The sequence below is a fragment of the Eurypyga helias genome, unplaced genomic scaffold, assembly GCF_000690775.1.
Source record: "Eurypyga helias isolate BGI_N326 unplaced genomic scaffold, ASM69077v1 scaffold7404, whole genome shotgun sequence".
In the NCBI taxonomy this organism is placed as follows: domain Eukaryota; kingdom Metazoa; phylum Chordata; class Aves; order Eurypygiformes; family Eurypygidae; genus Eurypyga; species Eurypyga helias.
The window spans coordinates 19,332-35,570 of record NW_010248231.1 but is presented as its reverse complement, the minus strand read 5'-3'; the positions used below and the strand labels follow the sequence as shown (position 1 = coordinate 35,570).

General features: G+C 43.2%; 1 protein-coding gene across 1 annotated transcript in view; it reads right to left on the bottom strand.

Moving 5' to 3' along the window:
* LOC104509145 (bifunctional heparan sulfate N-deacetylase/N-sulfotransferase 3-like) overlaps window positions 1-16,239 on the bottom strand; it is a 62,554-nt gene that overhangs the window by 34,294 nt on the left and 12,021 nt on the right. The window contains 2 exon segments of the mRNA XM_010150987.1: window positions 929-1,083; window positions 4,773-4,860. Coding sequence (XP_010149289.1) covers window positions 929-1,083; window positions 4,773-4,860 — 243 coding nt within the window.

Genomic DNA, 16,239 nt, shown 5'->3' with positions numbered 1-16,239 from the left:
TTTCATTCTAGCATTTAAAATCCCTGTGCTCTTTCAAGGAACAAAGCCATTACCTGCCAGCTAAAGAGCAACCAGTGTATTCTGAAAAGGTAGAACTAAAATTAGGCTGTTGGAAGAGATGTATTTCAGCAAACAGGTTATGTTTGCTGAAATATTGCGATATAACACTTCTTTATGTCCTTACATTGGACCATTTCTACATACAAATAATATGTGCTATGTATGGCAGTTTGGTTTGGTTTTAGGGAAAAGGTAAGTCTGTTTCTCTACTATCCTCAAATCTGAAGATCTGGTTTACTTTTTCTTATATTCTCACTGAAACATCCTTTTTAGACTTTTACTGTGAATAAATAATTAGCAAAGGCAATGCTTTTCAAAACAAGTTTTTCTAAAGCTGATCCAAAGGGAATATATAAGACATTATTAGGTATCCCTGCAAAAGAGCATCTTCAAAAATGTGACACACTTAATTAATCTTACCATGCAGTGTTTTCATAAAATCATGTGACATGCTTTGATGGAGTATTTACTCTTTCATAAAACTGGATTTTTTAAAACCATGTAAACATGGGTTATTTGGGCAAAATTTTGTTTAGTAAAATACTGAAATAGAAGAATTTTTCACCTACATTGACCTTCCAAGATAGGAACACATGAATTCTTCATACTGAAAGAATTTTTCCATTCAGAATTTTTCATGAAGTAATGCCAAAAAATCAAACTTTAATTGAGAAGGAAATCCAGACTGTAGAGAAACAGAATTTTCATAGCACAAAACAGAGTAATTGCAAAAAGCAACTCACTCTTTTTTTGCATTTTCAATTTATTGAGATTAAACCAAATTCTACAAGGATTGATTTTCCAGCAAACTAGGAATAATTGTTTCTGAATGCCTAAATTAAATATAAAATGCAAAAATGTAACTCACTAAGGCAAATTTTTTGTTGAGGATCATCTGTTCCACCAGTGACGACTCATTGTGGAATAGGTGAGGCTGCATGTGACTCCACATATGGGGGAACCACCAAAACTCATCCACGGATCTCAACAGCAGGTCATCACCTTCATCTTCCTCCTCGGTGCCTATAGGAGAAAAAAAAAAACCCTGAAGTAAAGCCCCTACTTCTATTGCATTCCTATTTCTATTCAATTCTTACAAATGTTTGAAAATAGAAGGAAGAAATTAGCATAATAAAATGTGACCATTTAAAGTACAGACTATTTTAAATGTTTCCAAGTACATATTCCTTTTCCTGAAGTAATTATAGCCAAGTGAAAAACTGAGAGCCCCATCTTCATGGCATCTTGAATGCACGGTACAATACTGTCCTCACATGCCTGTGCTGTATCAGTAACATCAGTGGCTAAGAGATGGAATCGGCAAAATTGTATATGAGACAGTTTAATACAGAGTATCAGTGAAAATGTTGACAACTCTTTTCTGGCATTCCTTAGCCAAACTAAATTTACTCCTCAATCCAACTTCTTTTCCCTTTGTTACTTATGATATGTGGAAGTATTTTTTCCATCAGCCTTTTCAAACTCTATGTATAGTAGAATTATTCTCTTGCCTGTTAATTTTTACCTTTCTGATCACACAGGAGTTCCCAGAAATCCGCATCTTTGAAACAGAGTGGCTGGAGCTATTCCCGAGTTATTCCTCAGGCCTCAGGCCTGTCCTTTCAGATGCTCTCCTACCTGTTCCTAAGGATGCGTTGCGGAGAACAGGCCCTGCAGCCATTTCTAACTGTGGTGCTGAGGAAGGGGAACCTCTCGGGCAGCATTTTATAGCCCACACCTCTCGTGCTGCTGCTACAGCAGTAACTAGGCCGGTGGTGGGGCCTGTCCTCTGACCGTGAGCCAGCTGGCCGCTTTGACGCTTGTAAATCCTCCCAGCCTGCGAGAGAAGCCGCAGCACCCCAGCTACCCACTGGAACAGGCCCCTGTCCCCCGGGTGCAGGCAGTGAGGGCTGCTGGGACCCCAAGCACTCCAAAGGCCTCGTGTAATCTGAGGGCAATGACAACCCACTCTCGGTGCTCTGTCCTGAGCCTCAGCTCTGCATAACCTACTCGCACAGATTCAGCTGCGTATCTGACAGCATCTCTGCAGTGGGAAGTGTCAAGGTCTAATTAGCTGGCAGATCAGGACATTCCCCTCACCCAAACATCTATCCTACTCCCAGTGCACTTTCAATGACAGACAAGCCCTGTCAAAGGCAGCCAAATTTAAATAACCCCTAAATGGGCTGCGGTATAAAGACTGTATGAACTGAACTTTGACAACCTATAGCTTAACGCGTCTTCATGCTGTGCCTGTTCCTGCTTTTCTCATTGTTCCTACTCCCACCAACAATCAACACAACTTGACAAACCTTTTTTCTCTTAGCATTTTGCAACATCTACCTTTTTCAGTCTTTTAGCCAAACATTCAGCTCTGATGCTTTCTGCATCCATACTCTCACTAACCCTATATGCCTTTTGCTTTTTCCTCTTTCCTCCAGCAAACCTTGTCTGACATACCTTCACTGTTGTGGTTTTATTCCTCATTACCTCTGAGGGAATTACAGCAGTGAATGAAAAATGTGGGCAGACATATGTCATGATGTGTCAATACTTGTAGGATCACTACATTTCAGGACTCCACGTGAGTCCATGGGGCCCTGTGTGATGTTCACATGCTATCAAACAAAGTGACAGCAGTGCCTAAAGGTCATACGATAGCCAGATCATGCAGATGAACGCATATGAAGAAAGGAAGAAAACCACAGCAAGATATGGGCTGTAACGGAGACAGGCTCAACTCATTCAGTTTACAGCCAGTAACTGGGTCACTTCATACTACAAACATGCAATACCCTTGCCAAATCCTACTCAGCCAAAACCAGAAATCCATGCACATGTTCCCTCCAAAGCATCTGAACTTTCAACTGAGGCAAAAGAAAAGGTCTGAGACACTGGCAGGTGACAAATGTGGCAGTCAGGACCATTTTGCCGGGCCATTCTAGGCAAAAGAAAGGGTAGGAAGGGATGGGAATGGATGGAACAAGTGACATCCTGAATGTGAAAAAGTTAAAGCATTTCTAATTTTTCTAAACAGTGCAGATGACACCTGGATTGCAGGGTCAATCCTTGGACATTCACCAAGTCTAGTTGAAGTTTGCTGAGCCCAAGAGAGATCTGTGGAGGGACCATGTAGCCCCAGCTGCTTTCCACTCCAGCTGTTCAGCTCTAAAAAACAGGCTTCCTTCCCTGCCTCTTCTCAGTGTGACAAGCAGTAGTGAGTAAGGTGCACAGCTAAGCACAAGAAGAGCTGTGCTCATCTCTTGGCTATGTAACGTGCACAGCAGTCGAGCATATTCAAACTCTTCTTTGGTTCTGAGCAAATCTGGTTTTGGTTCCTAGTCTCAGCTAACGTGTCGCTTTGCTTCCCTCTTTTATATTAATATCCTTAAACTGTGACATCATCTTGTGTTGCCTTTTGTCCCTCTCTCTTCCAGGCTCTGATGCTGTCCTATTCTGCATGCGTGTCTTTTTCTTACTGTTTGTCAGGAAAGCACCTTCTTTCTTCTCTATCACATCCCACTTAGTACCTCATCGTTTATTTCTCCCTATTTACTGTTTGTCAGGAAAGCACCTTCTTTCTTCTCTGTACTGAGGTACATCCCACTTAGTACCTCATCGTTTATTTCTCCCTATTTCTACAGTGGTTTAAGTGTAAAATTATTTAAATGGGTAATATGTATTGCTATATCTCTACAAAAGAGATTAACCTATCCAAAAGGATAATCTGTGGCAGCTCAACAGATCTCTCAATGAATTCAATAGAAAATGTCATGAGATCGGTGGAATTTACCACCCAACAACAGGCTGAAAGGAACTGAATTTTAATAAAAGGGGAGGATGAATTCAATCTGTTCCACACTGGTGCCTAATGCAGGCACCACAGTTTACTAGAATTACAGGTGCCTCGTCCTGAGATGTTCCAGCCCACCTAAAATTACCACCTAAATTCTCCACGTGCTCAGGAAACGGATGGAGAGAAAAATCCAGTTCAACTATTCTACATGCCTTCCTCTCTCCATTTCCTGAGAGAGGTTCTGTAGTGAGCATCTGAGCTAGCTGAAATGGACTGAAATCATCAAGAAATGGAAAGAGATGTTTTTCTTCCCCCTCAGGACTGATTTTACGTTATCCAATGGCACATACGTAACACATATAACCCCTAGAGAAAGCTGTCATCCCAAGCCTGGACTGCCTCTTGCAAGGTCTCCTCCTGGCCCTGTGACTGCCATTTCTGCATGTCCCAGCTTGCAGGAGGAGGAATAGCAACACTCCTTATTCAGGAAACTGAATAGTCTGACGGGACACTTTTCTGAAGGGCTTAGTTTTTCTCTTAGAAACTACAGGCTGGCTCTCCTATGTCCACATCATTGCTCTACTTATTGCACTATTCTGCAAACAATGAGCACCTTTTTTTTTTAAAAAAAAAAAGAGAGAAATGTTGCTGCAAAGAGGTGTTTATCTACAGACAGACTACAGCTCAAACAAAAGGTTAATTTGGTTAACTTTAGGGGAAAAAAACCAATTTGGCAAATCACACAAATATATGTCTCAAAGCAACCTGAAAGAATGAATAATTTGATTTGTTTAGTTATCCTATTATGAGGGAAACTCTTCTCTCTACTCAGATGCTTACTATCTATCATTCCTACTTTCCTCATACTACAAAGAACACCATCAAAGAGAAAACGATTTTAGTATTTCATTCTTACCTGTGTGATAAAATTTCCCTGAAAATCCCAGGTTGAAAGTGAAATTTGTAATCTGAGCTCTCAAAAGATTCTGAGTGTCAAGCAGGGCCTGGAAAACAAAAAAACAACAAACAACAAATCCCACCATATATACATATCTGTAGAAAATGCCATCAGCACAGGAATTTAATATAACTATATAAATAATTTTACAGGCATGTATCTTTCAATTGGTTTTGCTATTTATATGACAAAGAAGTAATGGGTATTTTCATTACCATTTAAAGATTAAAGACAGCATACAAACTACATTGCTTTCATCATAAAGATGACCAGCTATTAAACATTGTTTTACTCCCTGAATCATTAAATAGGATGAATCATTAAATAGGAAAACAGAGGCACAAGCCAGAGAAAAGAACTTCCATGAGATTCCTCTGTAAACCTGGGACACAGCCAGGAATGAAATTCAGATCTCTTGTGCCCCTCACCACTGCTCCATTTACTGGGATGAACAGTGTCTGTTAGAATTATGTTTCTCTGGATTGGGTCAAGTACGCACACAGCATATTAATCATGTTTCAAAATTACTGGCAACAAAGAAAAAATTCCAGAAAGAAGCTATATGAAGCCTATTCCACGTTAAAGAACTTAATCCTAAATTCCCCCCAATTCTGACTCATGTCTCAGCCAGCCAGCATGCTGGCTGTCAGTGTACATGTACTTGCACTAAATCAGTACAAACAAAAAACCAGCATGCAGGAAGAAAGGGGAAAGCTATTATTCATCAGATACAGCTTCACTCTTCAATTTCAATATGCTCTTCTTGGCTGGTCGCTCCCAAGATTTACATGGTACTTTCAGGAGTTATCGCCCAAACTCTTCATACTTGGCTGTTGTTCGCCCTCTCGGCTTTGCAGGTGTAACAAAGAAATCTGACTTTCCAATGCAAAATAAAACTTTGTAAAGCAAGAACAAAACGGAAGAGCAAAAAGCCTCCTAGAAATGAGACTTGGAGTGCACATTCCTCCAAACAGCCTGCCGTCAGCTGAGCACTCAACAGTTGGTAATTTATGAACTTGTTAGACTCTTAGGGGATCTGTGACACTGAACACAGCACGTCAGAAGCGCACGGCCAGCTACAGCACACACGTGCTTGGAGACAGGCGCTCATGCAGTGCCTTTGAAAGAAAGGGAAATATTCATACGTCAAAGGTCATCAAAGAGTCTTCAAAGTCAACGTACATTATAGCACAGTGATTTCAATAAAGTGATTAAAAGCATTACTGTTGTCAGAAATGAGTAACTCAGCATGTTACAAAAGGGGAATGTATTTAAAAGCACAAAAGGCTTAAAATAACTGGAGATGTTCAAAGGTTTAAAGGTCTAGCAGGCTCTCCCCTCTCGAAATTCAATGACAATTTGGTGCCCTGAAAAATAGGACCCAGTAATTTTAATTACAGTTTCTTTGGGCATTTTCATTATGTAAGCAATTAGTCTACCACTATTTTTTTAACCAAAGCAACAATGAGAACAAAATGTTAGCATGGAAGTCAAGTCCAGCTTTAGATATAGGTACAGCAGAGTCAAGTTACAGTTCCTTAAAATATGACCCATTTTACAGATGGAGGTGATATCGGCCTTATCAGAGAAACCTCTCGGCATACGAGCTCTTCTTCAGGTCTTTTCAGGGCTCATCTTTGTTGGTTCCAATAAAAGCTGGGTCTCCACCTGCTAAGTCTGCCAAGTCTGTCTTGTTACACCATCATACCTACAACACTACAGTGACAAAGCGAGGCAAAGGGTGACAACAGCAGTGGCTCCCCTGTGCACCAGCCTCCAGAGTGGCCCAAGGCAGCAGGCCCATTCCCAGTAAGAGATGCTGGTGCATCTGTCCCTGGCCGCCTCTCCCAACGCTCCCTTTCAGAGCTGAGACCTGGCCCCACTGAGACTGTAGACTGATTGAAGTGGGAACTCAACTGCCCGCCAGCCCTCTACTATCCTGCACCTCAGGTCCCAGCAAGCTCACGAAGCCTGTAGCTCGGCTGGCTCGGGGAAGCTGGTGCTTGAGGGAGCTGACCCATTGCAATAGGAGCAACAAATAGGTCATTTGTCCCTGTCCTGGAGGGTTGCAAAACTGAATTCTGCTGATGTGGCTGATGAAACATGAGTGGTTTCAGTTCTGAGTCATCAGTAGTACTTGCCTTGTTCACCATTTCATCAGACCAAAACACTGTGCCTAAGCATATTCATTAAATATATATTAATCCCAAAGCTAAATCTGAAAGAACTGTCACTTTTCTGTGGCTCCTGTTTCTTAAGGTACTCTCAGATGTGGGAGTAACTTGCCTCTCCCACTGTCACCTTAAGCAGTGTAGCTCCAGCAACAACAGCACAGGCAGTTTCAAAGAACACTATTAGTAAGGTAAAGATCATCTTCTTTCACTGGAAAGCCTGAAAAATGTCTTGCGAACAAGAGACTTTCTAAAGGAATGAGTAAAATGAAGCACAGAATAGAGATAATTGAAAACAAGCTTGGGAGTTCTGAAGTGGAATATTAAGAGAAAAACCTTGCAATGCTGTAACGAGGGCTTTTGCACAGGCTGAGAGTGCAAAGATCACCAAGGAGACTTCTTATTCTAATGAAAGGTAGCAAATGTGCTGAGGATTTATTATGAAAACCATCCTTGAGCTGCTGGGAACCTATTCAATGAAATAATTCCATCTTTGCACAGTTAAAAATGTAGGAGGCAAATGATATGGCTATACACTTCTTATGTTAACAGTACGTACCGCTGAATGAAAGAGGTCCTGAGTGCAGCTTGACAGCGAGGCGGCATGAATGGGCTGCACAGTTCTTTCCCTCCAAATTAACAACGGTGAGCATTTTATGAGCTGAAGGTCTTATCCTGTACCTTTCTAACACCTCCTCAGCTTGGCAGCTGCAGCTGAGTCTCAACATGATGGAAAAACGGACCAGGAAAAACAAAGAGCAGCTGGAAACAGCAGAGAAACATACCTGGAAGGAGACGGTGCACCTCTCTGGGACACTGCAGCTACAGGGCTGACAGGAGGGTCGCAAACCCAGGCTTTCAAATGGGAGGAGGCTAGCAAAATGCCCATGACATTTCTGTGGTAACACAAGAGAGTTTACTTTTGCACTGGGAATTAATTTCACTGGTGTAGTTACCACCTTCTCGCCTCAGTGACTGCCTGGTGGCTATATTTTATTTAGGCCAGCAGTCACAACAAGATCCTCCAAATAACACAGAACTCTCAAGGAAATCTGAAGTTCACCTTCTACAGAACAAACTGAAAGCCATGCCATTGTTTTTCTGGCCACATTACTCTCATTAAAATCAACAGGAATTCTTCTGCTAAAGCCTTGGGGTGGTGTTCGAAAATGTATCGGCCAATACCGACGGTGCACCTGCTCGCCTGCTCTGTCTGCAAAGAGGGAGGGCACAGACCTGCTGCGAACCACTTTTTGTACAGACAAGCTGATAACATTTGAGTTGTCATGCCTATGATTATTTTCTGGGTGACTTGACATTTTACTCATCTTTCAGGTTCTAAAAACAAAATGTTAAAACTCATGAAAAATATATAGTAGCAGATGGCAGGGCCTATTACTGTGAGTTTCTATCAGAGAGAGAGAAAGAGAGAGTAGGGGGAGGAAAAGCCTGAAATTTCATTTCTAAATGCTATTTTATATGCTGAAGGTAAGCAAGACTCAAAACTCATGAGTTAAGATAGAGACAATTTAATAAGACAGAAAAGGAAGGGAGAATAACAATGATAAAAAATTATACAGAATAAGTGATGCACAATGCAATTGCTCACCACCTGCTCTCCGATGCCAGGGCACTTCCGAAACAGAAGCCTCCAGCCAGCTTTCCCCCTACTTTATATACTGATCATGGTGTCATATGGTATGGAATATCCCTTTAGGCAGTTGGAGTCAGCTGTCCCAGCTGTGCTCCCTCCCAGCTTCTTGTGCTCCCCCAGCCTCCTAGCTGTCAGGGCAGTATGGGAAGCTGAGAATTCCTTGACTTGGTGTAAGCACTGCTTAACAACAACTAAGCCATCAGTGTGTTATCAACATTATTCACATCCCAGATCCAAATCACAGCACTATATCAGCTACTAGGGAGAAAATTAACTCTATCCCAGCCGAAACCACAACAATATCCACCTCATTCTCTACAATCTACATCATTCCCAGGCCCTACACTTTCTAATATATTCTGATTAATCACTACCACCTTTACTGTCTTTTGATATCACAGAATCACAGAATGGTTTGGGTTGGAAGGGACCTTAAAGACCATCTAGTTCCAACCCCCCTGCCATGGGCAGGGACACCTTCCACTAGACCAGGTTGCTCAAAGCCTCATCCAGCCTGGCCTTGAACACTTCCAGGGATGGGACATCCACAGCTTCTCAGGGCAACCTGTGCCAGTCTCACCACCCTCTCCAGGAAGAATTTTTTCCTGATAGCTCATCTAAATCTCCCTGCTTTCAGTTTAAACCCGTTACCCCTTGTCCGGTCACTACAGGCCCTTGTAAAAAGTACACACACACACACCCCCGCCCCAGCTTTCCTGTAGCCCCTTCAGGCACTGGAAGGTGCTATAAGATCTCCCCGGAGCCTTCTCTTCTCCAGGCTGAAGAAGCCCAACTCTCTTAGCCTGTCCCTATAGCAGAGGTGCTCCAGCCTTCTGAGCATCTTTGTAGCCTCCTCTGGACTCATTCCAACCAGTCTATATCCTTCTTATGCTTAGGGCTCCACAGCTGGACACAGCACTCCAGGTGGGGTCTCACAAGAGCAGAGCAGAGGAGGAGAATCACCTCCCTTGACCTGCTGGCCACACAGGTATCATTCCCTTAGTTTATGGGCAATCCCTCTAAAATGCCCACTGAGCTCATGTAGTCCATGACTTTGGGCTCCATCTGTCAGAGTAGTCTTTCAGGGCTGAAGAGATGGTGTGTGGTGTTGGATTGTTGCATGATGAAGCCAGTTCTGGATCCAATACTGATGCACTTATCAGATTCTATCACCGCTGCACTTTGCTCAGTTTCATCGACATTCATTCTTCATTAATCCAGGTGACTTTTACTGTAATACTGTTGATATGGCACATACAGCAACCACAGTAGTGATGATAGAGTATTATAAAGCAATTAACATCATAAAATTCAAATCACTGGCTATTCTCACCCAAAATCAAATCCCCTTGAGGTACACACTGGACTTCTCCATCCTTTCCCATTACCCACCAAGTGCACCCAGGTCCTTGAGCAAAAGCAATGCTCTTAATCCCAAAGGAATGGGATTCTTTTGCCCGAAGGAGGAATAGCCCAGACTGTTTCCCCAGTGTATTTCTGAAGTGCACTACAGGGACTTTATCCCCTTCGACAGTAAGTAAAAGTCTTGATTGGGCAGGGCCAGCCCAATTAGCAGATCCTCTATTGCTGACTAACCAGGTGACCTTTGCTAAATGTGTATCCCAATGTTTGAAAGTCCTGGCAACCACTCAATGCTGTGCTCTTTGGCCCATGTGCCTATGAGGCTGTTTCAGAAATTACTCCCATTGTTTGACTCAATCCTTTCTGGGGTGCCATGTCACCACAGGACTTGCTTTTCAAGGCCCAGGATAGTATTTTGGGAAGTGGCATGGGACACAGGATACGCTTCCAGCCACCCAGTGGTTGCTTCCACCCATGTGAGCGCATGGGGCTTTGAGGAGGGTGATGTAGTCAACCTGCCAGGCCTCCCCATACTTATATTTCAGCCATCGCCCCCCATACCAAAGAGGCTTCACGCTCTTGGCCTGTTTGATGGCAGCACATGTCTCTCAGTCATGAATGACCTGCGCAATAGCGTCCATGGTCAAGTCCACCCCTCGGTCACGAGCCCATCTGTACGTGGCATCTCTCCCTCAGTGGCCTGAGGTGTCATGGGCCCACTGAGCCATAAACAGCTCACCTTTGCGTTGCCAGTCGTGATCCACCTGAGCCACTGCAATCTTAGCAGCTTGGTCCACCTGCTGATCGTGTTGATGTTCTTCAGTGCCTTGACTTTTAGGTATGCGGGCAACCGTGTGATGTACTTTTATAACCAGGTTCTCTAGCCAGGAAGCAATATCTTGCCATAATTCAACAGCCCAGGTGAGTTTGCTACTGCACTGCCACTTAATCTGCTTCCACTGTTGTAGCCATAGAGCATTTGGCACATCCATGGGTCAGTATCAAGTACTGACCACTTTTCTCATTCAGCAAAACTCCAAAATCCCAAGGGTCAAGTCGAGTCTCCCCTGATACTTTCTTTTCACAGCTGTGGTGTAGAGCACATTTTTAACACCTTGTCCTGCCCAGACTGGCCTAAGGGCTACTGCATGAACTACCTCCTGTTCAATTGTTCAAAGGCTTGTCGCTGCTCTGGGCCCCATTTGAAGAGGTTCTTCTTCTGGGTCACTTCATAGAGAGAGCTTACAATCAGACAGTAATTTGGAATATGCATTCTCGAAAATCTCACAACAAGGGAGCTTGTGTTTCCTTTTTGCTCATTGGTGAGAACATCGCTGTTATTTTGTTGATCGCATCCATTGGGATGTGGCAACGTCCATTTTGCCATTTTATTCCTAGGAACTGGATCTCCTGTGTAGGACCCTTGACCTTATTTTGTTTCACAGCAAAACCATCTTTCAGAATGATTTGGATGATCTTCCCTTTCTCAAAACTTCAGCTGCTATGTCACCCCATGTGATGATGTCATCAACATATTGCAGGTGTTCTGGAGCTGCACCCTGTTCCACTGTGGTTTGGATCAGTCCATGGCAGATGGTAGGACTGTGCTTCTGTCCCTGGAACAGTCAATTCCAGGTGTACTGGACGCCCCTCCAAGTGAAAGCAAACTGTGGCCTGCACTCTGCCACCAAAGGGATTGAGAAAATCACATCAGCAATGTCAGTGGTGGCATACTACTTGCTGCCTTTGACTGCAGCTCGTACTGAAGTTCCAGCATGTCCGGCACAGCTGCACTCAGCAGTGTTTTGAGATTTGCTTCATCGTGTTTTATATACCAGTCCCTAAGCTTAGAGGCACTAGCAAAATGTCTAGAGACCCTCCATGGCACAGTGTGGCACAGAACAGAGCCCAGACTGACAAGCTATCCCAATTATCAGTCCCAGGTTTATCCTGGCACTGCCTAGGTTGATGGCAGAAAAGGGAGGCGGAGAGACACACTGCTCAGGGAAGAGATGAGGAGAGCCACAAGAAATGTTGTAGCAGCAGCCTAGTAAGGGCCTGAAAGCGAGAAGTACCAAAATCGTGATGGCAGGTGTTCAAGAAACTGTGGCAGTGATCAGGGATAGGATGTCAGTGGGCAAGAATTTAGGGTGTTTGGAGGCAGCAAGACACAGCATGGCATGAAGAAACAAAAGGCAGCCTCAACGAAGGTCCATCCCAAATGGCTAGGAATCACTATTTTATTAGACAGAATATTTTGTTTCTGAGGAAAAATGTTTCCCTCATGATAAATTATGTATTTTGGAACATTATTAAAATTCAGTATCTATTCTTTCTGGATTTCCAGGATTAACATTTTGACACCCATTACCATAAACTTTTAATCTATGCAGGAGAAAGAATAATTGCTTTGGGTATACTGGGTGTATCTGAAAAAATATTTTAAATATCCTTCAGACAAAAGGAGATGAATGCTTAAATTTTCTTTGACTGTGCACTCCCTGAACAAAGCTGACACTACAGAGAGGGCAAGAGAAGAAACTGAAGAAAATCTTCAGCTTTTTCAGCAAACTGTTCAGCTGGCAAAGACCATAAATTATAAATAGACCCTAAACTGTGTAAGTGGGGAAAGGACACTACTGTACAGTTTGAGGGAAGCAAGATGTCTAAGAGAACACAGTCCACCAAAGACAGAAAGACTGATGAAATGGGGACAGAAAAGCTAAACTGCTGACAGCACGTGTTCAGGTTTATATAACATCAGGTTCCAAGTGAGTTGAAGACAACTATTCCTGCTACTTTGGACAAAAAAATTAAAATGGGGAAACTCTGCTTGTCCTCCCCCGCCCAGCTTGTTAAGATACAGTAACTTCAAGAAACAAATCACCCTTTCAATTGAAAACATGGATTCTGATAAATCTACAAAGTCCTTCAAAAGACGTAACAGTTCAAAAGTACTAAGGCAAGCAGGATGACGGTTTAGAAAGGGCCATGTAACATGGTAGAATTTGAAACCAAAAATATGTGTGCAAAAATTTCTTGGAGACGAAACAAAGTACCTGGCTTTAGTCATTTAAAAATTACTGTAGTTTACTGGTAGTTAGATTTTACCTGCAGCACTGTGTTTTTAAATTATCAAAACAGGGATGCCTTGGACCTTGACTCTTTAATGTGCCAGATAGGCAAAGCTCCCATTGATTGCTTGGATTAGTTTGGACTGTTTGCCATATTAATTCACCTGAGTATTTACCTGAGTTCCTGTAATATGAAGGACCATTCTCACCAGTTAAAGAAGTCAGTGTGAGCCTTTTCAATGAATTCAATAAGCACCATTAAGTGGGTAACCCAGCTGCTCTTCAAGTGGCAATAAGATGAGATATCAGGCCAGAGCCCAATTACATGCATCTTGGTTTGTCGGTGTCCAGTAGAAGGCACACTGGACTGGCTTTTCAAAGAAACTCAGGAGCCACAACTTTAGTTACAGCACCTGGGCACATAAATAAGTACCTGAATTTTAGGTCCACTAAAGGATGCCAAAAACCTAATTAGGCACTTTGGAAAACACAGTTTCAAATTATTTTGAGCAGAAGATTTTTCACTGGAATATGCTGTTTTAATGTTCCTGGGTCTTCTTTGGAGGTTTTTTTTAATATCCCATACAACAATGATCTTGATGACGGTCCAATTACACATTTTCAAGAAATTAGGCTCTTTCATCTAGGTAAATCATTTGTACAACCAAGAGATTTAAGAAATTTCTAACTACTTTTACCAGCTTCTCACTTCTTGGAGGTTGAGGTAGCAGCTAATGAGAATAAGCTAATTATGGCAAGGTAAGTTGAAGGTTTAAATACTTGGTGCCAATACTATTTAATAAAGTAATTAGCATGCTGTTTTCAGGATTCTATATGAAATTCTGCATTATTAGCTCTTAATTAAACTGTACACTTTGACAAAAGAGGCTACTATTACTAAACAGCTAAATGACCTCGTTATTCTGCAGATAACACAAATGAAATCCTGCATTTCTTTTAATTAGGGGTCAAAAAAACCCCAAGCCAATTAAAAGTAGAACTAATAAGCACCTTACTGCTGCAGATGTTTTTCCCCTGGATTTTGGTCAGACAGGGTTAAATAGAAAATTTGTTCGTTCTTGTATTTTTGCCTAAGATTTCATCTGCTTATGAAACAGCACGTACGAATAGGTAAGTTCTCAGAATATAACGGAGCTCAAAGTAAAAACAAAGTGCCTCTAAAATGCATTTACAATCTCTTCATATTTATCCAGTTAAGTTCTTGCGATCTGTTGACTGTCCACAAACCAGTACAGCTGGAAGCTGATGTTTGCTACCCACAATGCCAGCATTCAGGCAGCTGTACTGCAGTCACCCACCTGCCCAGCTGCCTCTGCTCCGAGCACAGCAGGCCATCTCTCAGGGTGACGGGGTAGTTCAGATCCTCTTCCAGTTCACTTCTGGGCCGCTTTGCTGGGCCTGCTTACTCCGGCTTGTCTCCACTGCATCCCATCAGCCAGAGATAAACTGTAGGAGTTGTTCACTGATTCGTGAACGGGTTCAAACAATAACCTCAGATGCAAAGCATTTATACCTCTGCAGCCCCTCCTCAGACAACCCCCAGTTTCACAGCTTCGAATCTCGTTTGGCCAGATGCACAATACTTTGCTGTAGAAGTTAAAACGACGTCAATGGCTATTCAGTCCAATGGGGCATATATGCATTAGTCATCCAGCTCAGAGAGAACAGCGGTTATTATCCAAGCTCCCAGTACCACATTCATTATCAACAGCACGTTTGCTTCTTATTTAATGCTTCCTCGCACGCCAGCTCCAGCTTTAGCTTTCACTACAGCGAACAGGCACAGCAAGTGAAGTTTGGCTGGAGGACAAGGGCTGCTCTCCAAGCGAGACAGTGCTCCGCTGCACAGGCTGGCCATGAGCCGCTGCGGCAAAGCCCGCGCTCCCTTACAACAGCATGCTGCCCAGCTCTGCAGCTCAGGGCCCTTTCACGCCGCTGTTGGCAACACGTGGCTCTGTCTAGCCACAGAATGCTGACAATATCTACAAGGTTCAACGACAGAAGAATTTCTAGGCCTAATCTCTCAGCAGCAGAGACCACGGTGGCCTCACCTGAATGCACAGGGAGCTGCAGCTGGGTCACCTCATCTGATCCACGCTGATGAGTCTGTCAGTGGCTACACTACTGCCAAAATGCCAACGCTTTATGAGGTACAATTTAGATTTCGGGTCCACCTTTACACTTACAGCCTTCACAAAAACAAGGAACCTTTTCCATAAAACCTAGTTTCCTACAGATTTGTTTCCCAAATTGCTGATCCCACAGTGCAATAGCCCGCACTCCCTTTCACACTGCTGCCTAGGACCTACCTTCCCCATCAGGTCACCAAAGCACCCCTTTCCCGCTCTGCTGCACACATCCTGTCTAGATGAAACAGGGACAGTACATGCTATCGCTAGCTCCAAGGCACAGCACATGGATTGGCCAGGGGCAGGTCAAAGTGGAGGATAAATGCAGAGCTCACTCTGAAACCCCTGCTTCAGCCCAGGCACTGCTTTGTGGGCATGTCTTACCCCATGCTGAACCCCAATTCCATTTTAAGAACTGCTTGTACGTGTCAGATTGGACCAAAAGTGGCCAGCAGGTTCAAACTTCACTGTATTGATCACAGAATCACAGAATGGTTTGGGTTGGAAGGGACTATTAAAGACCATCTAGTTCCAACCCCCCTGCCATGGGCAGGGACACCTTCCACTAGACCAGGTTGCTCAAAGCCTCATCCAGCCTGGCCTTGAACACTTCCAGGGATGGGGCATCCACAGCTTCTCTGGGCAACCTATTCCAGTGCCTCACCACCCTCATTGTAAAACACCTTCCTTGCATCTAATCTAAATCTATCCTCTTTCAGTTTAATTGCTGGACTGACAAAGGCAAACAGGGACATTAAAAGAACCCGATTTCTTTAGGAAATGAAAGTAAAAATGGAGTGTCAATGTTGTATACCTCAAACTCCAGCAGTTTGTGAGCATGGCCTTCCAAAAAATCTTCAATCTTTTTCTTCAGTGTCAGTATTCTCCGGACCTTTAAGCCTGCATAAACTAAGACTCACCTGTCCTGGTAAGCCCTGAAGCCTTGGACAATACAAGCTGTCTAAAATGTTTGTACTGAAGAGAAAAACTCTGGGGTTTGTTTACTTCTTAGTT